This window comes from Labrus bergylta, chromosome 15 (genome assembly GCF_963930695.1).
Source record: "Labrus bergylta chromosome 15, fLabBer1.1, whole genome shotgun sequence".
Lineage (NCBI taxonomy): Eukaryota > Metazoa > Chordata > Actinopteri > Labriformes > Labridae > Labrus > Labrus bergylta.
This window is the reverse complement of record NC_089209.1, coordinates 13,859,655-13,882,782: the sequence shown is the minus strand read 5'-3', so window position 1 is coordinate 13,882,782 and position 23,128 is coordinate 13,859,655. Positions and strand designations below refer to the sequence as shown.

Sequence of the window (23,128 nt, the reverse complement as noted above, 5' to 3'; positions counted from 1 at the left end):
CTTCTTCGTTAGAAGGTAATAGTTGTGACTCATGTGCAGAAATTATGAAGTGCCCCCTCTGCTGGAGATGTATTAAAACTTAACATACACACACACACACACACACACATCCACACACGCACACATTATAATATATTCCCAACAGTTACAGGTAAAGTATAATAAGAATAAGAATAAGAATAAGACTGAGAATATTGTCTTTTTATTCCATTCCAGTAAATGCTACATTTGCTTGCTAAAGGAAAGCTGGATTTTTTGCATTTACAGGTCTAAATCAGCTAAGAGATCTATCTATCAATCAATCAATCAATCAATCAATCAATCAATCAATCAATCAATCAATCAATCAATCTTTGTTTGTATAGCGCCAATTCATAACAAATCTCAATACACTTCACAACAAACAGGTAAAATACCAATGCTCCATTGCTGCTCCCACCCTCTGGAACTCATTCCCCAAAAACATCCGAGACTCCTCCACACTCACCTCCTTCAAGAAATCCCTAAAAACTCACCTCTTCATCACTGCCTACAGCCACTGTCCCCCCCCCACACACACACACATTACTTCTTCATTGTTCTGTCCTCCTCGTTTTTTGTTTTGTTGTATTGTTTTATGTTTGAGTTTCTGAGTTTTCAGAAAAGCGCTATATAAAACCAATGTGTTATTATTATTATTATTATTATTATTATTATTATATTTATTTGTTATGTAAAGAGATAAGGGTTACTGCTTTGTCCCCAGGGTCGTCAAGGTTTACACACAATGAAAGTTCCTGAAGTTAATAAAAAAAAGCCCAGTTCATGTTGAGTTAAAGATTTTGAGTAACTTGATGCTTATACTTTTATGAAAGTCAGAACACAAATTATAAATATTCAAACGAAGTATTTTTTATTGCCAGGCTATACTTTGTATAAATATCTTACAACCAGCATTTTCCTGTTAGGCTACTCTTTTATTTAATTTAAAAATGCTTAAAAAGATAGACATAGCCTGATGGAACTTATTTTGTAGACAGCCCATACATTATAAATAAAATACAAGAAAAGTAGTATGGTGCATATACAAAAAGCAAAACAAATATAATATAAGAATAATAATGATAATATTATGAATAATTATTAATTAGTACTAATTATTAGTTGTTGTTATTATTAAATGTATTATTATTGGCAGTAGTTTAGTAGTAGTGGTAGTACAAGTAGTATTTATTTATTAATAATGTATGATAGAAATCAGGTATTTGTACAGATATAACACCGGGAAAAAGGTGGGACGTCCTTCAAAATAAGACGCACACTTTTAAATAACGTTATTTTGAAAATAAAATATACAAAGTATGTAAATTCTGAAATGAAATTAGTTGGTGATACATCAAAAAACTTTAAGTTAATTTAGTCAATTAAGATCTATTCAAGTTTTCTATCAAGCTACCTGTTTTATATGAATTATTCCTGGCTGTACATGGCTCTGACTATGACAGAAAGTCTCTGTAAATGTGATTTGCAAAAGGCACTCTGTGGATCATTAAAGCTGTAATCCCAAGAGCACATGTAATTGTCTTCAATTTTCACTCACGGAAAAATACCACAATCAACACCAAGGCCTTTATTTTAACAATATACACCCGGATGTTCCTCTTTAAATGTGGGTCACTTGACTCTTGTGGTCCAAGATCGGATCGGGCTGGCAGCTCAATTGAGGAGGATAGTTGCCAACATCAGCACTCGCACCGAGCAGCAGTGGGTCTCTGTCCTGAACCCTCATAATGCATGGGGGCAAGAGAGGACTGGTGGCTCCGCAAAACACTTTTCTGGAAAACATCGTGCGGCGCTCCAGCGGTGAGTTTTACTTTGTAGGGGACACAAGATTTCATGAATGTTGATCTGACATGTCAATCAAGGTACCACACAGCGCGGGCTGCACGAGAGACTAAAGTAAACCAAGGGTGGGACGCAGCATCAAATGACAATTTAGACGATTTTCACACTTCTTTTTTCTTTCTTTTTCTTTCTATAACTATATATATGTGAAATCTCAATTCCAAATTCCCTGGGTTATGAACTAAAAATCTGATATTCTTATGATATTTCTTTAGACATTTTGAATATATGACAAGAATAAAACTTGAGGTTTGTTTAAAAGAAAGGACTGGTTCATATGGCTGGTTATATTAAATATACTGTACTTGTGGATGTAAGTTAAAAACAAATAGATAGGCCTATAGCAGTGTTGCAGTTATGTTCAGAGACAGGAAGTGTTTATGTATTTATAATTTAACCTTCAGCCCAAAGGTTCTCATGATTTTCTGCATGATACCTTCAATTTGTTCTGTGAGCAGTGAATTTGAATTTTAAACCTTCTGAAATTGCAACAGTCATCTTAACATAACTGTAAATAATGTGAGTTCAATCCAGAGATTAGCTTGACACTAGACTTTAAGAGAGGTATTTACTTTAAACAAAAATCTGTTAAATTTCGGGGTCCTTAGGAGCTGTTTAAAGGACTGTGAATCTGATTGCACTTTTGGTGACACAAATGCAATTTATGGTATTTAATCTCCTTTAGCACCCGTGTCCATTTCAACAGTGTTCTGTTTTGCAGAGAAATTTCTTACATTTATTGTGAAAAATATATTTGTATTGACAGTCTGTGTTGCAGATTGAAGCTCAGATATTTGAGTGACAATTTGTGAGATTAAATGTTTTTTATTAATAGCTCAAACTGTGTTGTCTAAAGATAATGCAACTTGCATTCACTCACCTCCAGTTAAACAAATGAACTGTGTGTGACTACCATCTGAAATCCAGTCTTTGTTCCTGCAGCTCTCAGACCCCGAACCACTGCAGAGTGGACTCATTCCTAAAGAACATAAACTCATCTGACATCTGAGCATTACGTTTAAGATAAAGCCCCCTCCACAGTGTTGTGTAGCTGCAGAACTTTGCCACTCCTTATCAATAATTAATTCACATTAAGACTGGAACATAGACATTTTATCAACAACTATTTCTGCCCAGCAACCGGTCTGATTACCTCTGTTTACAGTGACTTTAAATATTTATACATGTGTCTTTAATTATTAAAATAATGTTTTTAGTAGCACAATTTGATTTTTAAATGAATGAAATACTTGCCATTGATATTTCAGGTTCAGGTTTGAGATGTTTATTCTTCAAATTTTAACAGTGGACAGCAGGATGTTTGAGACCATAAAGAAAGAAGGAAAATGTGAAAATAGGAGATTGACTTTTTGAATCTAACAATACCATATTTTTTTAAATGAATGAATCAATGTCAACATGAGAAAAAAGACACATTTTTGGTTGAGGTGGCTACATAACTGTAGTGATGATTAAGGTAAGATTCCCCTCTAAAAGCTGATCAACAGGTGCAGCAGTCCTCTGATGTGTGTTAGATTAGACATTTTTTTGTCTTATTGCTGTGTTTTTGTGTTTTTTGTTGTTGTTGCAGAAACCAGTTTCCTCTTAGGGAATGCACAGATCGTGCAGTGGCCGGTGGTTTACAGCAATGATGGATTCTGCAAGCTGTCTGGATACCACAGATCGGAAGTCATGCACAGGAGCGGCACCTGCAAGTAAGACGGTCATAGCCCTGTAATGGCCTCAATATGAGGATACAGTGGATGGCTTATTTTTAAATAAAGGTGCAGATTAATTCAATCAAAATTAATGATGTGGCTTCTTTCATGTTTTAAAAAGGTTTCTAAGCAAAAGCGTTTCCCCTTTAAGTGACTATTACAAAATGAAGTTCTTATTTATACATTGTATATAGACCTTCACAGAAACTGAAACTATAAAATAGGACAGTAATAGTAATATTTTTAATTTATCTGACATCTATTGTGGTAAATCATGTCCAGAAGAGACAATGTAAATGAGTCTGTTTTTCCATAAAGAAATGAATCCCAGAGAGTCCTATAATTCCAAAATGTTTGAAATGAAAAAGACATGCCAAAGGACCAGAAACGAAATACAACTTTGTCTTGCTTCTGAGATCTCTATAATAATAACATTGTCATTATGTAATACAATTAAAGACATTCAGAAAAATAGTTAATTTTTGACTTTTTTAATCATCTTCCCTTCTACCAGTTTACAAGAACACCATTTTTTTTCATGTTTTTGGCGCATTTTTCTCTGCTGTTTCGTAGTTTCATGTACGGTGACCTGACTGACAAGAATACAATTGACAACATCAGAAGGACCTTTGATAACTATGAGTCCAACTTCTATGAGGTGCTGCTCTATACTAAGGATAGTAAGTATCACCATTGAGCGTTTTCATTTTTATTACCATGAAATATCATTAAGTCTCTCATAACTCTCATTTCAATCCTTTCCACAGGAACACCAATCTGGCTTTACATGCAGGTCGCTCCGATCAGAAATGAAAATGACAAGGTGGTTCTTTTCCTCTGCACCTTCAGAGACATCACACTTTTCAAACAGCCCATTGAGGACGAGGCAACAAGAGGTGAGACAGATCGTATAATGTATCCAGATGGTTTGAATCTGCCTGCATTCAGGGTTTTAAAACTGCTCGGAGGTCATTCTTATTTCTTTTTCCACATAGACATGAAGTTTAGATCAGCTGATTGGCAAGTGAAAGTCTTGATTCAGTTTGGATATTTTTAGCCTGATTTTGACCAAACAGGCCAGAGAGGGCAGCCAAAGGTCTGAAGCACACATGAGTGGCTGTGACGTAACAGACGTTTGCTTCCTGGTTTGTAACGTACAACAGTCCAGGTGTTGTGTGTGCAGGTCAGTGAACACGGGTCTCTGTGGGTCTGAGTCGTGCCATGTCCCAGGGGATGTTGTGAGCCGCAAAGGATTTTATATACATCAAGCAGAAACAAAGGACACTCAGGCCACATGAGGAGGGCAAATGTATGAAAACACTGATTATACACAGTGGATAGAAATCTAGACTTCTGAGTCCTGCTCAGTACAGCACCAAAACTTAAAACAGTATACCAATTTTTTACACAAATACATTTCTATATAAAACACATGTGCCCTTTATCTTTGTTTCAGTGTAGAAACATTGTTAAATATCTCCCTGGATGATGCATTTTTGCAATGTTTTTGCAATAAGAACATAAACAACTATTACGTTTCAAAGTAAATGTTTCTTGTGAAGCACAGACGACAAGCAAACAAGTGGGAAATACTGAGTTTGAATATCCGCATTGCAGTCTTTAATGGCTTTCTTCTTTAGGGGAGATATTTTAGATCGTAAGCCATGATGTCAAAAATGTTCAGCATGATTAAATGTACAGTTTAAGAAAAATATCATCATTGCAATTAAAAATGTTACACTTTGTATGAAGATTTGCTCGGTAACAGGCTGCATCACATCAGATTTATTGCCTCTTAGCAGGATGGACAAAGTTTGGCAGACTGACCCGTGCACTGACCAACAATCGCAACCTGGTGCAGCAGTTGGCTCCGCTGAGCCAGACCGAGGTCAGCCACAAGCCCTCCAGACTGGCTGAGGTGAGTCGCATCCTGGTCTTACAAGGAGAGCTTCTTTTTAATGCTATGTGTTCAGTGGTCAAATTACATCAGGGAAGTTGCTCATAGGTTGGAGAACTAGGTCTTCTCAATAGCTTTTGTAGAATGGCTAATTAAAAAGTATTGTTATATATATTTTACTTAATAAAAGAATTTAGTTACATCTCAGTTTAAAGGAAAAAAAACATGAAAGCTTAAAATGTGAAAGCAGCGTTACACAGAGGTCTTTAAAAGTCAGATTATAGAGGAACTTGATGCACATCTCATGAGATTCTGCATTCATCACCTTTAATATTCCCTTTCAATCAAAGGCTCTCCAGCTGGGATCAGAAATTCTCCCTCAGTACAAACAAGAGGCACCGAAGACCCCCCCACACATCATCCTCCACTACTGCACCTTCAAGACCACCTGGGACTGGGTCATCCTCATCCTTACCTTCTACACGGCCATCATGGTTCCCTACAACGTCTCCTTCAAGACGAAGCAGAACAACCTGGCGTGGCTGGTTCTTGACAGCGTGGTGGACGTCATCTTCCTGATTGACATCGTGCTCAACTTCCACACCACCTTTGTGGGTCCTTCTGGAGAGGTGATTTCAGACGCGAGGCTGATACGGATGAATTACCTGAAGACGTGGTTTGTCATCGACCTGCTGTCCTGTCTGCCCTATGACATCATCAATGCCTTTGAACATGTAAATGAGGTGGGTGGACCTGAAACTGAGAATGATTTCATGTCATTTGTTTATTGCTTAGATTGCTCAGAAATTAACTCTGAACACTTTGTAAAAAAATATCAAAACATGTGTGATTGACTGTTTCCATGAAGGATATTATTACATCTGCGACGACAGCAAGTCACGTGCGGGAGACACCAAACTTCCACAGGAATACCACACGGGCAGAAGACTCTTTTCTACCAGTAAGGATATCCATCTTTTAAAACTTACAGAAATGTAAAAACTATCAGCTCATTGTTTTGGTTTAACAATTCATGACTTACTATTATAGTAATAAATACGCCCACTGTAAGATACATGTCCAATAACAAAACAGCACAAAAGCAAAGTAAGTTTCGCTGGTTAATGTAGCATTGTGTTGGGTTGGTACCAGATTTCTCCCTCAGGAGTTGGTGGAGGCCAAAAACAGGGCTAACAGAGAGTTAATTTTGGACCATAGAATCAACTCCGCTGGTTGATGAATACAGAGGTAGCTGTTTTCTAACAGCCATGTCAGCCTGAGAGAGTTTGTAAACGTCAAAATATGATTGGAGCTTTTCTTATGCTGCCCCCCAAGTGTCTCAAAAGTCTGTGCAGGTTCATGTAACCCACATTTTTTTGTAAAATGTCAGATAATAATGTCTGTGAGAAGTTAGAGAAAGTAAAAAAAATAAAAAAAATGTAATATAGAGGAGGTCAAAAATCTCCAGCAACAACAAAAAGTTGTTCTTTAAACTGCAAGTGGTGCTGGAGCTTTTTGACCTTTAAAAAAAAATGTGTAGAATTTTTAATTCTGTATGCACCTTGGAAGTTGGTGAAGTTGTGTCAGAAAAGCCTACTCTGATTCTACAAATATAGTTACTGTATATCAGCAGTAAAAGCCTCTGCTGTTTTGAACTTTAAAATAAAAAGTGACCTTGTTCATTATCTGCCCCACAAACCCACAGACGAACTGGTATTAGTGTTTCAGTGTAACAATAGGACTGGAAAATTGAGAAAATCCATTTAACCTACTGAAAAAAGCTTTTTTCAATAATGAGTTCATGATAGGTTGAAGCAGAATATCAAAGGTAACTACAAATTGTGTGTGTTTTTTTTTTTTAAATAATAAATTAGTCCGTTTTTTTATGATTTGGTAAAAAAATGTATTGTAACTTTCAGTTATGAATGACATTTTCAAATTGCTTGTTCAACCACCAGTCTTAAAAACACAGACTTCAAGTTTTTTATTGCAGTAGAAAGAAACCCATGAAAAACTCAGATTTGACAAACTGGAACAAGTGACTCCAGCGATTGATCATCAGAATTTTTAGCCAAAAACTTTCCACAAATCATTCTCTCCAACAGCACATTATGTCTGACTCCCATCTTCCTCCCATCTTCAGGGTCTCAGCAGCCTGTTCAGCTCCCTGAAAGTGATCCGCCTGCTTCGACTCGGCAGGGTGGCCCGTAAATTGGATCACTACCTGGAATACGGAGCGGCCGTCCTTGTTCTGCTAGTGTGTGTCTTCGGCCTGGTGGCCCACTGGCTGGCTTGTATCTGGTACAGCATCGGGGACTACGAGGTCATCGATGAGACCACCAACACCATAAAGACAGACAGCTGGCTCTACCAGCTGGCCCTGAGTATCGGGACTCCATACCGCTACAACGCCAGCGGGACAGGAAAGTGGGAAGGCGGTCCCAACAAGGACACGCTGTACATTAGTTCGCTCTACTTCACCATGACCAGTCTCACCACCATCGGCTTTGGAAACATCGCTCCGGCCACAGATGGCGAGAAGATTTTCTCAGTGGCGATGATGATGGTCGGCTGTAAGTACATCATAGTATAAACTTTCTATTACAAACATTACAAACACAAACATTACAAACATTATGTAACTTTCCTTACATTTCAATGAGGCATATTTCATTTTTTAGAACTTTAAATTGACACTCTGGACATACATCTTTGAAAATACAGCTTTTTGGTTCCTTGAAGAATCAAGCTAAGAAAATGTATATGTTCTCACCTCTTACTACCTCTGTGTGCCCACAAACTTCAGGCCACCCATGCATAAGTGAGAGCCCCAGTTGAGCCGCCCCAGTCAAAAAAAAGTCTGGCTCTGCCCCTGAATACAGCATGATGTTGATAAAGCAATTATGGTTAAAAATAAGGGTCAGATTGAGAATCGAGAAGGATAAACTTTGATTTTGTGGTTACTTGGTGACAAGTCTCCAACAAGGCAACCTTTCAACCAGGGGATGAAGTAATGCAGATCCACTCTCTCATCCAAATATGGTAACATTCAGCTTTCAAAAACCAAGAGCACAACCGCTAAAAGTAAAACTTGAGGCTTTAAATTAACCAGTCACCAAATAGGTGACTTCACTCTGTCCACTTCTTTCATACAGTCCATGGTTTGGCCTCAGGTATCTTAGCTGCTATTTTCCCCAAGCTCATCCTCAAACAGTGAGATGTTGTCCTTAACATTCAAGTTACTGTAATGTGGCAATTATTAGCTGTCTTTCACATTGTTTATGAACGTGGTCACACAGGGCTTGAATTCAGTTATGGATAGCCCAGCTTATTAACAACCACAGAGGGGTTAGTTTAAGAGGGACTGCTTCTTATAAGAACAGCTCTTTAGGTGATATAAGCTAACAGTTGGTATTTTAATGTGAAATGTAAACACATACATATTTATTATGATCGCCATATTCTAGAAGAAAATCAGCTGTATAGCGTTGCTCCTTCCTTCTCCTTACCTCTCGGCAACAAACTATACATACATCCTTTGATGCTGCTTCATTTCATTCATGCATTCATAACATGCCAGTGCAACCTTGAAGGAGGGAGCCATACCAATCTGGATGCATTTACTTGCGTGTGATGCGAAACACGCTAGTGTGCTGCACAGTCTGTGTGGCTCTCTGCCAGCGGCCAGTGAAGCAACATATGTTTTACAGGTTCAGAGAATCAGCTCTAAAAGATCAAACCAACATTCAGTGGTTTTTATGGAAAAGTGTATGGTGTACAGCAGCAGAGATCAACACTGTATAATGATTATTTAGAAAACAAATTGCATTTTAAAATCAATTAGTCTTCAGATACAAGCGCTCGAATGTGAACAAGCAAACGACAGCGTACGAGATCCTAAAGCAAAGACAAACGATTCAGACTATCAAGTGCTGTTAAGAACACAATAAAGCAAAGTTATCTGGCTATATGTTCTTATGTCTGCAGTTTGGTATAAAATATGACTTTTAAAAATGTATTTATCTCATTCCATACAAAGAAAGAAGATTGAGGGTTGTGTCTCAATAAGTTTTCTCATGTTTTTTTTATTGCTGAAAAGGTCAGACTTCAATATAGGAAGTTTAACAGCTTGTGCAGATCTTTAAATTTTGATTTTGGTTCATTTTTGTGTGTTGGCCCAGCAGAGCAACTTATAAAAACAGCACATTTTTTAAAATGAAGAATGGCTAATTTCTTGGGCGCCGATAGCCTAGCGGTTCTGTCGCACGCTCCATGAATGGAGGCTGTGGTCCTCGTCGCAGTGGCTGTGGTGTTGAGTCCGAACCCTGGCCCTTTGCTGCATGTCATCCCCCCACTCTCTTCCTGTCTCTCTTCGTCTGCATATCCGATCTAATAAATGCAAAAATTGCAACAAAAAAAAAAGGAATGGCCAATTTCGGATTATTTTCATCACCAAATGCTACTGTTTTTATTGAAGAATGTAAAATTATGGTTTTCTTTTTTCATTCTTAGACTCTCTCGTCTCTGTGTAACTCACACTTTCAGCTGCAGACTCACCACTTGAGCCACTGTGCAGAGTTTAGGACTCGACTTTGTCAATAACAAAAAGTGACATTTTTTTCTGTGGCCACTATCCGCCCTGTGAGGGTCTGTCTGAAGGTTAGCCATCAGTACCCTCCATTAGAAAAGAATTGTTCTTTTGGGAAATAAAATGTACGTATTCAAAAATGTGCCTAACTCAACTAATAAATATTTTTAAATATATTATATACAGCTCTTTTCAAAATACACAAAACAAATAACCCTCCACTTGTAGTAACCTGATGCTAACTAAATTCTAAATGTTTTATTTACATGATATATTTGATTATGGTTTTAATGATCAGTAAATCACCTGCACATCTGACTTCAATGCAGTGTAATGGACCATAGCATGTTGTAACACTACAGGTTTATAAATAGTCTCCACTTGTGTTTCAATGTCTTTTTGTTGTTGTTGCCTTTATGCCTTTATGAGATAGGACAGCTGAAGAGTGGGGGATGACATGCAGGAAAGGTCCGAGGTCGGATTTGAACCCAGGGCCGCTGTGATGAGGACTCCTAATGTCATATTTTTTTAACTGCACACTTAATCTACTGTAATAATCAAAAAGGGTGAACATAGAGGTCAGTACATTTTGCCACCTTAGAATTGTCATTCACATATATACTGTAAGTGTAATCAACATATAGAAGCTGCTCTAATTATGTGACTCACTACAAAGAAAATCCAACAAACCTCATTTAAATGACGATGGACCTCTTTATAAAAATAGGAAGAGCTATTTTTATACAGTTGTCTGTCTTGTTTTCATCACACACAACAGTTACAGTAATAGCTTCACCTTTAGAGTCCCTGCCTCCACTGTCAGCCTTTGCTTTACAGTTCCTCTGTCACGATTCGCCCTCATGCACTGACCTTTATCCCAGTCCTCTGAAACAGCATGTAAAGTGATGCAATAAAAACAGTGAGGGAAACCCAAACTGACAGCCTCGCTTCAAGGTCTGTACTTCCTAAAGTAAACACCCAGTACTCTGGTGGTGTTTCCATCACGAAGATCACTCAGTCACAACAAAATGTCGCCTTTGATTACAGCCGATAAATCTCCTGCTACAGATACTTGGGTTTAATTATGCGGTAGGAATTGGAGAAAGGGAGAGTTTTTTACCCGCAGGCTTCAGTGTAGTAAAAGGACAATGAGCCATCGTGTTAGTTATGTATCCTAACCTCTAAGACTGGATACGACTCTTTCCTCTTGAGCTGGTAAAGGCTCTCGATAAGAGATGCTGAATGACTCTTTGAGGTCACTGCAGCGTTGCAGCACACTTCTCTGCTCTGTGGAATATTTGCATTATGAATCGCATTATAGAATCACAGTCCACCACTTGTGTGTGTATATATTTGAACTCTTTAGAGAAGAGCCATGTTGTTTACAATATATCGGGTATTATGCTGCGATTGTTGAGTGCACACACAGAAAATTATTTATTTCTTTTAAAAAAATTGCATGTCTTGTACTAAAATATGAAACAGTTTGGTCATAATCAAAGTTAATGTGCAAGTCATACTTATTACCCAGGTTAAGTCAAATGGTCGCCAACATTCAAAGAGCTTGTCTCACATTTTCATTGTTTTCCCTTTCAAAATAAAGTCTTTTACCTAAAGAATACATTCTTCTATTACTTATAATATACTTGAGATACATGTAATGGGATTTGGGGGAAATTAAATGCTGTTGAATTGTGCTATGTAAGTGCTTTTTGCTAAAATCTATGTTTAGTTTGAGAAGGATATTAAATTCAATTTTGTAACAGAAAACATGCAAACCAAGCCTTAAGTATTAAAGCCTCACATTCTTAATCAAGATTTAACATCTGACCTTTTTTGACTTTTAAGTTGTTTAAGGAGATTTTTATTGATTTGGCACCATAAATGGTTTTTTAGATAAAAGGTAGAGGGCAGGCAAAAATGCAATGTTAAAGGGTTTTTACCCCCTAGGACCTCCTCATACTGTATTTATTGGATCCATCACACCTTCCAATAATTAACCTCAAATATGAGAAGAATTACAGAATATAGACAAACAAGTATCAATTATTCATTGAGAAAACATTTCAGACCTTCTTGTGAACCAAAATCCCTAATGCAACAAATCATATCCTCACTACAAGTCAGACTTTTTTGCAGCCATGCTGTTTCTTTGGTACCTGACTTTGCTCTTCATCTGCCTGTTTTAGCACTGCTGTATGCCACCATCTTTGGAAACGTCACCACCATCTTCCAGCAGATGTACACCAACACGAACCGCTACCATGAGATGCTCAACAATGTGCGTGACTTTTTGAAGCTTTACCAGGTTCCCAAAGGTCTGAGTGAACGCGTCATGGACTTCATCGTCTCCACCTGGGCCATGTCCAAGGGCATAGACACAGATAAGGTATCACTAAGGGTCCAAAGCAAATGTCTGTTAACACAAAAAGGCTTATAAATAAATGTTTATTGTCATAGAATTATCTCAATGCACTGATTTGATGGAGGTTTATGAAGGCAGGGCTACTAAAAAGTTTATGTTTCTTGTGGCCCTGCAGCTTTGGAAAATGTTGCCAAATTTTTCAGAATAATTTGGATTATAGAAGTACATTTGCCTAATAATGACTGACATCAACTGCATTGATGTATTTTCTATCAAAAGGTCTACTTGTATGTGTTTTTTGAACACCCGAGGAACACCATAAATTAGTAGCCTGCACTCTATTTTATTCAAGCTTTTATTGAAAAGGTTTTGAAATTGAGCTTCAATATGACTGGTGTGATAGAAACACCCTCAACTAAAAACTTTTGGACTTAACTGTTTGGAAAAGGTTGACCACTGCTGATGACGTTCACAATCGACACCATTTCTTTTAGGTTCTGGCAATTTGTCCCAAAGACATGCGGGCCGATATCTGCGTCCACTTAAACAGGCAGGTGTTCAACGACCATCCTGCATTTCGCCTGGCCTGTGATGGCTGTCTGCGCTCTCTGGCAGTAGAGTTTCAGACCACACACTGTGCACCTGGAGACCTCATCTTCCACATCGGAGAGAGTGTCGACACACTCTGCTTTGTGGTCTCTGGCTCACTCGAGGTCATACAGGATGATGAGGTCATCGCTATACTGGGTAATTATAGGCAATGTTATGAAATACAATTGGCCATACTCAAACAGCGGCCATTTTTCTCTGACATCACACTCGGTGTGGAACCGGTTAAAATGTTGTGCTCCTCTATTTCTGGTTTTAAGTGACATATTTCCTTCCTAAACCAAAAACACCAACAGAAAAGACAATATATAAGAGAATTCTGGTGGGATAATTTGGACAATCCTGTCAAAGGAAAGCAACGTATTTGAAAACCCATTAGCTACTTCCAGAAAACAATTCTCTAATGATAACGTTTACCGACATTCAAGCTTATTTTAGCATTCTATTGGAAATGGCTGAATGCTAACAGTACTTTTGATAAGGCTTAGATTGATTTAACTTTGTAAAGAAAAAACATGCTCATTGTATTACTTTTTTTGGCTACAACAGACGACCACTAATATCATCACTGTCACTGTAACCAAGAAATGAACCCCTTTCCCGGTCTTTTCCTCCAACACATTCCAATTAATTAATATTATCATTCAGCTACGTCCAAGCTCTGGTAATTTTAGCTAGTAAGTGGCAGATGCTAACATTAGCTATTTATGACGATTATCATTTTACTGCTTGTCTAGTTGTCAAGCATCAAGATGGGGATGGTTTGTGTGATTTATTAAGACTAACAACCAGGAACAACAGGAGCATGACATCATGATGGAATTTGAGTTTGTAAAAACGTTTTCATGACGCCTGACATGCTTTTGACAAAAATGTGAACTTCCAGTCTGTGATTAACAAAAGGATAATATTTCTGGCTCCATGCAGGAAAAGGTGATGTGTTTGGAGATGTGTTCTGGAAAGAAACCACAATGGCCCGGTCTTGTGCAAATGTCCGTGCTTTGACTTACTGCGACCTGCATGTTATCAGGAGGGATGCTCTGATGAGAGTGCTGGAGTTTTACACAGCATTTGCCAACACGTTCTCCCGCAACCTCATCCTTACCTGCAATCTTCGAAAACGGGTAAAAATGACTCTTGAACTGTGAGGAAAGACTATTTGTTGTCTTCAAAAAATATTATTTGGGCATCTATGGCATTGTTAGGAAATATATAGTGATGGTCTAAATAACAATTGTAACCAGACATAATTGATACTCTACTGTACACACCTAGGCGCTCTTCAGTTTTCCAAAATACCAGATATGTCAGGCTAAAATTTGCGGATTTGTAGTACCGGTCATTCAGGGGCTTGTCCAGACGTTTATGACTGGTGTTAATGCACACAATAATAAGTCCAGAGAACATTTATTTACTTTTTTTTGTCTCAATTAATCACATCTACTTAGACTACTAAATAATATAAAAAAATATGACAAAACATCAGAGTGAAAAGTATCAGAGAAAGAACATTTACTACACATAACTGCCAAAAAAGCTAGCAGTGAACCTTTACAACTCAGCCTAAAATAAATGGTTTGAGCTTAAGCCAGGCATCTGACCAGGCAGATAGCCGTAGATTCAGAGGGGGGCCCATGCCACCCCTGGCCACCCTCTAATCACAACTCTGGATGCAGCCATAAAAACATAAAACTTTTGATTTTGAATATTTCACTCAGTTTAAGCATCATAAAACTTCAATATAGAGGAGAAAAAGCTGATACAGAACACATATAATTTCTTCAGATAGCATGTTTTCACAGTCGTTCCCAAGTTATTAAGTCCTTAGTGGGATTGCCAACCCACTATCTGTCCTTGACTAGTGCATATGTGTATCTATATGAACTATTCTGAAGAAGTTCACAGAAGTGTACAGTAGTTTGAAACAAAAGATCTGATAGTGTCAGTCTTAGGCTCTAATTAATATTTGATGGAGCATAGCAATGGTGTACATGTTTATGCCATTGTGGCTAATATGAATTATTTCCAGTCTCCATAGGGGGTTGCTCATATATCTCTATCGTTCTTGTCCTATGGGATCAAGATCACATTAATTATTGATAAGAAATATTCTCTTTAAACTTAGTCTGCCACATGTGGATTGTTTTGCTCTTTGTTCAGAGTGGATTTATGGAAACTTGTGCATATTATGATTTAAATTATGCACTCTTATGAAGAAATGACATAGACATGCATATACGTAACATTATGTCTCTATAGAGAAAATCAACCCTTACATACTATGAACATTAAAATGCCTCGGGTTAATAATGATTTGATAATGCTTTACATAATGATATTGCTGCAGCTCTGTTGTTAAAGGTCTTATGTTATTGTACTGAGCTAAAACAGTAAAGAACAGCCGCTCTACATCTAAACAACTTAAAGGTAAAATGTGGCTACATGTTGAAAGATTTATGGCTTGTTCTTAAAATGCATTCAATAAAAATATAACCATTCATTATTAATTTGAGCAGCTTTAGAAACTGCATAGGTTTAAGATGAACTCTCTTCCCTCTCTACTAGAATGTGTTCAGCTGACCCTTTGCAGCTGGTTTGCTTATTGACACCTCAGCAAAAAAGGATCAAGAGTAGACCTTCCAGTAAAACAGCTTTCTCTCATGAAATGGTTTAGAACATAAAACATAAGATGCATTAAATCAATTCATTTCTTATAAAGGAAGTTGACCCCTTGTAGTCTCTAAATGCTTTTAAACTTTACACATGGGGCACTTAATACTTCATATCACTGTTGTAAGAACAACAATATCAGTATTGGTATCGGCCTCTTATACTACCTCTAATGAACTTTAGAGTTTCAGACAGTGTGTCAGTCAATGCACTGATTTATTAATGTATTGTTTATTTAAATGATGACGCATATGACGCACTTAAACCAATGCCACACCGTACAGCATTTAAAGGCTAATGTGCAATATCCATCCCTGCGTAAAATACATAAAAATACTTAAAAATACTTAAAAGTGATCACAGTTTCACACAGAACATAAAAAAAGATATTTAAACAATAATGCCCAACCGAACATTACAAGATGCAAACTATTTAAAAATATATCAATGTTTGAAATTATTCAAGACCACTGAGTGAAGAAAAGGAAGTTAAGAAGCTGTTTAAAGTTTTCTTTATTTGTTTTATGAGAGGACTCGGAAACACTCACCGCCTCGACATCGCTCCATTATCGCTCCATTAACAGTTTCCCTTGAGCATTGCTGCTCTTTAATATTTCAGCATATATAGTGGGCCTAGATTTGCTCCTTTCTATAAAGCTGCATTACATGTACAGTCTGTAGGGCTCCAATATTCAAATTTAAAATGTGGCCTCTGTGTGTGTGTGTGTGTGTGTGTGTGTGTGTGTGTGTGTGTGTGTGTCCCCGCCATCACTGTTCTCATTCACAGTTTTTCTCTTTCCAGGTCATCTTCAGGAAGATCGCAGATGTGAAGAGGGAGCAGGAGCGCCAGAGGACCGAGGTGACCCTCTCCATTCCTGACGACCACCCGGTCCGTAAGCTGTTCCAGAGGTTCAGACAGCAGAGAGACACTACGATACCGGGGCATTCCAACGCTTACTGTGAACACAACTGTGTGCAGATCGACTCAAACTCCAAAAGTATTTCCTCTCAGCCTTTTCTGGCTGTGAAGAATAATTCACCCTGCACGGGGGGAGGCCTGGATGCACCTCCTCAAGCGTTAATGTACACTGAGAACTCAGGGCAAAGCTGCACACAGGAGGCTGGGGAGTCTAAATCGAAGCCTTGTGAAGACAATCAACTGTCCTGCCCTGTGCGGGGAAGCAGTGCAGGTCGAGAGGGAGCTCCAAGCATCGTTACAAACAGCAAAGGTCCTCGAGGTTGGGCAAAGTTTAAAAATGTCACCTCAGCCGCACCACCGCCTCCTGCTGTGGAGCCTGAGAAGCAGCCAAAGAAGGAGGAGGAGTGGCCAAAAGGATGCTCAGAACAGTTAGCCGTGACCAACAAGAACCAGGATTTGGAGGAGGGCGGGGAGACGGGGAGCACAGAGGGTGGAACCAGTGCCGGAGAAGCAGGTGAAGAAACAAGCGCCCTGCACAAAACAGACTCCTGTGACAGCGGCATCACAAAAAGTGATCTACGCATTGACCGAGCTGGAGAGTCAAGAAGCTCCTTTGAGAGAAGCCCGATGGAAAAGAGCCCAATGGAGAAAAATCCATTCGGGCTCAGCCTGGGGGTCGACTCCCTCAGACACTCCTTTCCTCAGCCAGTGTCTGAACAAGCACTCCTTCACGCCACCCTTCACGACGCAAAGCTAGAGCTGAAGGCAGACATTCAGGTCCTGAGCGGCCGCCTGTCGGTACTCGAGACGCAGGTGAGCGAGGTCCTCAGGCTGCTGTCGGTAAAAAGAAGACTGTCGCTGCCGCCGACGTCATCGCCGAAGGCCAGAGTGAAAAGTCATGACTTGGCTGAGGCCTCCTCTAGGCTTGTTGCACCAAAAAAAGATGATGGACCGTTTTAAAACTTCTTGTAATAAAGAAGTTTTCACCAGTTTGCATGTCTTGATCTTCTGCCAGAGAAGTGTCTAAGATTGAACACTTGACTGCATGCAGTAAATATCTTGATTTAACCCAGGGAATATTCTTGTACTCTTGTTTTTTTGGAAGCACTTTTATGCTCCTTTGTATGTCACGGTTTGGAAAGCCAAAACTGAAATTAGTATTTTTGAACACTTGTTTTAAAAGGAGTTAAGTAGGGGGAATATATTTTCTATATCTTTATCATTTTCACGGTCTTCCTGGAATGATTTTCTTCTTGATTTAAATTCAAAGTGCTTGGCACAACTTTCAGAGTGATGAGATAACTTTACAGATCAGTTAGGTGACAGTGAGAACCAACCTTAGAGTTACTGTCAGGTAATGACCATAGACTGTAAATATTAAGGTAATGACACGTGCCTTACAATGATAAAGCCTCATTCAGGGTTTGATGGGATGTGATCAGGTCTTTATGGTGTTGGCATTTAACTCTTTTTTTCTTGTTCTTCACCAGACAATAAATACAAACACATTATTTAAAACTTGAAACTAAATATTGGTTTAGTTGAATTTGTTACTGAATTATGCATATGCTGTTTAGAACATTTTTAAATTTTGCATGTGAATTAGGAATAGGAATGCAGAAATGGACATTTGATTATAGATTTATTCAACTAGCCTATAGATCATTCCATTCATTTCATTGTTCAAGATTTATTTTCCTTAAAACTAATGTTAATAATTGAACGGCTCACTGAGGCAAACCTCTTGTATATTCTTCCATGTTCCTCCGGCCTCTTGCTCAGGTATTTGATCCAAGTTTGAATTTCAGTGTTTCTGTCAGTATTATTCCTTATTTGTTTAAATAAACAGTTATGCAAGTCTTGTTTTTTTTTTTAACCATGGGAGATTTCACGTGTTACTGCACAACACGGTGCAAATCCTGAAATGAACATTTTCATTAGAATAGAATAGAATAGAATTACTTTATTGATCCCAAACTGGGAGATTGTGGCGTTACAGCAGCAGGTTATCCAAACACACAATATTAGCAAATAAACACAACATAATATTAAATACAAAGTCAATAAGCACTAAAAATATAAAAACTAAGAATGAGAATATATACATCCAGGGTTTAACTTAGCATTACAATTAAGAAAATGATAACGCACACAAACATTACTCTTGATATTTTCTAGTTTTGTGTAGGCTGTGAGTTGTATTCATATGAACATGTGACCGATGACGTAAATCTATTTTATATAACATATAAAAATGACTTTGCATGCATCAAGGAAATCTGTCTACAGTGATTGTTCAGGAAAGCATTTTCCTCTGAAGCAGGAATAATTGAAGCACCTAAATCCACCTGAATTAGTCCAGCCACTCCTTAGCCTGGTTTTAATCAGTACGTCAATAACAGACAGAACAAATGGAGAGAAAGCAGGGGGTGACATGCATCAAAGCAGACTGTTTCTCCTATCATTTAATAATCAATTCTGATATGGAAAGAAAAACTCATATTATTCTAATATTCCCAAGTTCTTGATGACTTGTATTCATTTTGTTAATGACTTAACCTCCATAACTCTAAACTTTCCTTGAATTGAGGGACACATTGACAGTAAATGGTTCATGTAATGTTGTCCTCCAGAACACGAGATGGCGCTAAAGTCTAGGTTTAGTGTCTCTGCTCACAGGAACACGTAGCCGCAGGAGAAATAAAACAGTACAGGAGGCTGAACAAGTTTTGAGAGAGCGAAGAATTAATCAGGTAAATACAAAAAAAAAAATGCTTTGTGATTTAAACTTTGATGTTTTTTGCATTACGTTACTTCAGACTGTGATGACATTATCATCGTCTTCCGTTTCAGTGTATTTAAGACGACTGAAGTCCACAAAACTTTAGGCTTGAGTTAGGCTACTCTATCATATGGTTTGCAAGTTTGAAGTAGCCAGAATTAATTGAATTATTTATTACATGTCATTTAATTTTAAGTGAAATAAGTCCATTCATTTAATTTGGTTTGGTGTCCGATTGAAAAGTATTTAAAAAAAACACAAAACAAGACCTCATGTTGACTCCTGACCAGTAAACACATTTTCTAGAAAGTGGTGAAAGAAAAATAAGAATGACATCTGTTGGGACTGTAGCCTTATTATACCCACTATACTATAGGCTACTTTTATTTTGAAATTATACACATTAATTAATTAATTAATTTATAGATATGAACGGTTCTGTGCTGTGTTGAACTCTAGTTTGTGCTTTTATGTTGACTATTCTCTAATGAATTAAATGTTTTAAAAACAAAACATTCTCCAGAATGAGTGAGCCGGTAGCCTCATGGTTAGTACTCGGGCAGACCGGGTTCGAATCCATCCTGTGGCTCCCTTTCCCTGCATGTCCTCTCTCTCTCTCTCTCTCTCTAATTTCTGACTCTGTCCTGTCTCTAAAATAAAGGAATACAAATCCCCAAAGATAAACCTTAAAAAATTACAAATCTCCAGAATTAATTTACATTTGACTCCGCTCCTTTATAAACCAGTCTACTCTAAACATAACCTGAGCACTACATCCTTCATAAAGGAGGATTTATTGCAGGATTTATTTTTAGAAAGTAGTACCTAATAAACTGGCTAGAGTTTATCCTTCCTAAATGTGATCAACTCTAAGAAGAGATAATAATGAATAATCTATTTATGAGTGTATTCGAAGCTTGATCTAAAGGCAACTGGACTCCTGAAGTACATTTGAGCGAAAACAGGTCTTAGATAAAAAATTTTTTTTAAAAAAACATCCTGCAGGACTGAGGTTGAGAAATGTTGTTTTTGTTTTAAGACTTTAAGACTTTTCATTTCTTTCCCGAAGAAGCTTAAAGATGGACCTTCAGCTTCCTCCTCACAAGGGTGACGCGCTCTCGGTGGTCGACATGCACACGGGCGGGGAGCCTTTACGGATCATTTTCGATGGCTACCCAGAGGTCAAAGGTGACAGCGTTCTCTCCAAGAGGCGATACGTCCGGGAGCATCTGGACCACCTGAGGAAGGTGCTGATGTACGAGCCGCGTGGACACTATGACATGTACGGGGCCCTGATTGTGGACAGCGAGCTGCCTGAAGCTGATCTGGGGGTCCTGTTCATGCACAATGAGGGGTACAGCACCATGTGTGGACACGCCGTCATTGCACTGGGACGCTACGCTGTGGACTACAAACTGGTGAAAGAACCACAGGCCCCAGAGACACAGGTGAACATTCACTGCCCCTGCGGGCTGGTGAAGGCGTTTGTTGAGTACTCTGGTGGTAAAACAGGAGGGGTGAGGTTCCTCAGTGTGCCAGCCTTTGCTTTCGCCACAGGTAGGACACTATACACTGTTAGCACCTGTTCTTATGCACTGCAGGGCTTACCTAAGCACTTTCCCCCTCCAGGTGTGACTGTGAAAGTGGAGGGGTTTGGTGATGTAACCGTTGATATCAGCTATGGAGGAGCTTTCTACGCCTTTGTGAACGCCCAGACATTCGGCCTCGATGTGACCAAGTCCAGGACTCGAGTTCTGGTGGACGCAGCCACAGCAGTGACGAACGCTGTCAAAGCTCAGGTCAGGAGTTCAGAATGTGATCTGTCGAGTGGTTACTCACAGATTATACATTTTTTTATCATAGATTTTTCTCTCCCAGGTGAAGTTGCACCATCCAACCAGTGACGATTTAGCTTTTCTCTACGGCACCATCCTCACAGACGGCAAAGATGATTATTCCTCTGATCCCACTGCAAACATCTGTGTGTTTGCAGAAGCTCAGGTATCTAAGAGACACTTACTGGCCTGGAGAAAAAAAACTGCTCCTTCTCTCTGTCTGATACTTTAGTATTACCTAAATCCTGGTGTGACTGGTTTGAACGTGTTTTCAGGTGGACCGGAGCCCCACTGGTTCTGGTGTCACGGCTCGAGTGGCTCTTCAGTATCACAAAGGTCTGATCCAGCTGAATAAGATCAGGACGTTTGAGAGTGGAGCCACCGGATCCCAGTTTACAGGGAGAGCTGTTGAGGTACCAGAGTTTTCTTCTTGTGTGTCACTGAGGACTCTGCAGATATTGCATGATTACTAAGTGAGGAATTTATTACAAGCTATAATAAAGATGATAGTTTTAATGTATTTAAATGATAACGTCTCCATTCTAACATTGTTTTCATTCTTATTGAGACCATTTCATTTCTATCAGCATGTGGTTGTTTCTAGTCTCTTTTTCCTTGTTTTCTTTTTGTCTTGTTGTATTGTGAGTGGTAGTTTTACATATTTTGTGTCTTTGTAGTTGTTGTGCATGATGTTATTCTTTTGTTAAGTATTTGTAGTTATATTAACTCTTTTCATGTAACAAGACCTTATGGTCTTTTAAGTCTTTTTAGAGTCCTGTAGCAAGTTGTTTAGTCTTCATGACATCATTTTGTGTCTCTATGTAGTGGGTTAAACTCATTTTGTTGTGGTTTGGGTGCTTTTGAATTGTTTTGTATTTTATGACATGTTATGTTTTTGGATCTTTTTTTAGGGGTTTTGTTTCTCCTTTAAGCTGTTCAGTCATGTTTTAGTTTTGCTTTGTAGTAGTTCATTTGGGGTCGTATGTGGTTGAGTTGTATCTTTGGGTTTTGGTGGATTTGTTTCTGTCATGGATTAATGTCTCTCTAGTCTTTTTTGGTGGATTTGTGTCTCTGTGGTTTTCTATCTTTTTGTAGTTTTTTTTCCAATCTTTGTAGTCGTTTAGTATCTTTTCGTAGGGGTTTTATAACTGGTTACATTTTTTTCCCCCTAGGTTTTATATCTTTTTGTAGTCCTTTTGAACAACAAATATTAACAGCCTCTTCTCCGGGGCTCTAAGCCTGTACTCTGTAGGTTCATTTATGAATCTATCAATAAGTCAAACCAGAGCTCATACCTTATCTGATATTCCTTGTTTCTGTTCAGGAGACCAAGTGTGGAGACTTCAAGGCTGTCGTGGTGGAAGTTGCCGGCAGAGCGTTCTACACAGGAGTTTCACACTTTGTTCAGGAGCCTGAGGACAAACTGACGCATGGTTTCCTACTGAAATGAGACTCGGTTACATGTCGGGTTTTAAAACAAATGAAGAAATTGGTATTATCTATCTGTAATAAACAGTATTAAAGAGACAAGTTTAAAGTTGTTTTTTTGCAGGAAGCTAATGACAACCTGTTTTATACTGCATTAGCACTTACAAAGAAGTTGTAACACTTTGTGTCTATTTTATTGAGTGACTTTAAAAAAAAAAGTGTGAACTGATTGGCTCTAAAACCAAGGTGTATGACAAGTACTTTGTTCAATAGCACTTACCAACCACTAGATGGAGCAGTTAGACCAGCTGCTGGCCGGTTCTTAAAGTTAAAACACTGATGTAACACAAACCTTTCCATCCTTTTTTAATGTCTCTCTTTTACTTATTCAGAGTGCTGGTCGTAATGAATCACTAAGTCCAATAAATGCCCC

General features: G+C 38.4%; 2 protein-coding genes across 4 annotated transcripts; both read left to right on the top strand.

Annotated features, from left to right (window-relative positions):
• The first annotated feature begins 1,713 nt into the window (after positions 1-1,713).
• On the top strand, positions 1,714-18,502 carry LOC109994202 (potassium voltage-gated channel subfamily H member 5-like). Of its 2 annotated transcripts, none has more exons than XM_020647431.3 (12): positions 1,714-1,842; positions 3,476-3,599; positions 4,176-4,282; positions 4,370-4,498; positions 5,405-5,520; positions 5,850-6,242; positions 6,368-6,460; positions 7,643-8,072; positions 12,277-12,476; positions 12,947-13,199; positions 13,989-14,185; positions 16,534-18,502. In XM_020647431.3, exons 1-12 carry the CDS (start codon positions 1,770-1,772, stop codon positions 17,608-17,610), a joined length of 3,192 nt encoding a protein of 1,063 aa, XP_020503087.1. In that variant the 5' UTR covers positions 1,714-1,769; the 3' UTR covers positions 17,611-18,502. The 2 variants fall into 2 exon arrangements, with proteins under 2 accessions (XP_020503087.1, XP_065819588.1); XM_065963516.1 differs by having other exon boundaries at positions 5,402-5,520.
• A 700-nt stretch (positions 18,503-19,202) lies between these two features.
• LOC109994181 (trans-L-3-hydroxyproline dehydratase) lies at positions 19,203-22,755 on the top strand. Of its 2 annotated transcripts, none has more exons than XM_020647396.3 (6): positions 19,203-19,403; positions 20,505-20,989; positions 21,062-21,231; positions 21,311-21,433; positions 21,543-21,680; positions 22,592-22,755. In XM_020647396.3, the coding sequence occupies exons 2-6, from the start codon at positions 20,512-20,514 to the stop codon at positions 22,715-22,717; spliced, it is 1,035 nt and encodes a 344-aa protein (XP_020503052.2). In that variant the 5' UTR covers positions 19,203-19,403; positions 20,505-20,511; the 3' UTR covers positions 22,718-22,755. The 2 variants fall into 2 exon arrangements, with proteins under 2 accessions (XP_020503052.2, XP_020503051.2); XM_020647395.3 differs by having other exon boundaries at positions 19,206-19,403; positions 20,502-20,989.
• Positions 22,756-23,128: the final 373 nt, after the last annotated feature.

What these genes read in the sequence shown, in the direction of transcription:
- LOC109994202 (XM_065963516.1), top strand. Translation starts at nt 1,770, where the DNA reads ATGCATGGGGGCAAGAGAGGACTGGTGGCTCCGCAAAACACTTTTCTG. An exon ending in CAGAAGACTCTTTTCTACCA is followed by an intron (nt 6,461 to 7,642) that starts GTAAGGATATCC and finishes TCCCATCTTCAG; the next exon opens with GGTCTCAGCAGCCTGTTCAG. An exon ending in AGGGCATAGACACAGATAAG is followed by an intron (nt 12,477 to 12,946) that starts GTATCACTAAGG and finishes CATTTCTTTTAG; the next exon opens with GTTCTGGCAATTTGTCCCAA.
- LOC109994181 (XM_020647396.3), top strand. Translation starts at nt 20,512, where the DNA reads ATGGACCTTCAGCTTCCTCCTCACAAGGGTGACGCGCTCTCGGTGGTC. An exon ending in CGAACGCTGTCAAAGCTCAG is followed by an intron (nt 21,232 to 21,310) that starts GTCAGGAGTTCA and finishes TTTCTCTCCCAG; the next exon opens with GTGAAGTTGCACCATCCAAC. An exon ending in TTACAGGGAGAGCTGTTGAG is followed by an intron (nt 21,681 to 22,591) that starts GTACCAGAGTTT and finishes GTTTCTGTTCAG; the next exon opens with GAGACCAAGTGTGGAGACTT.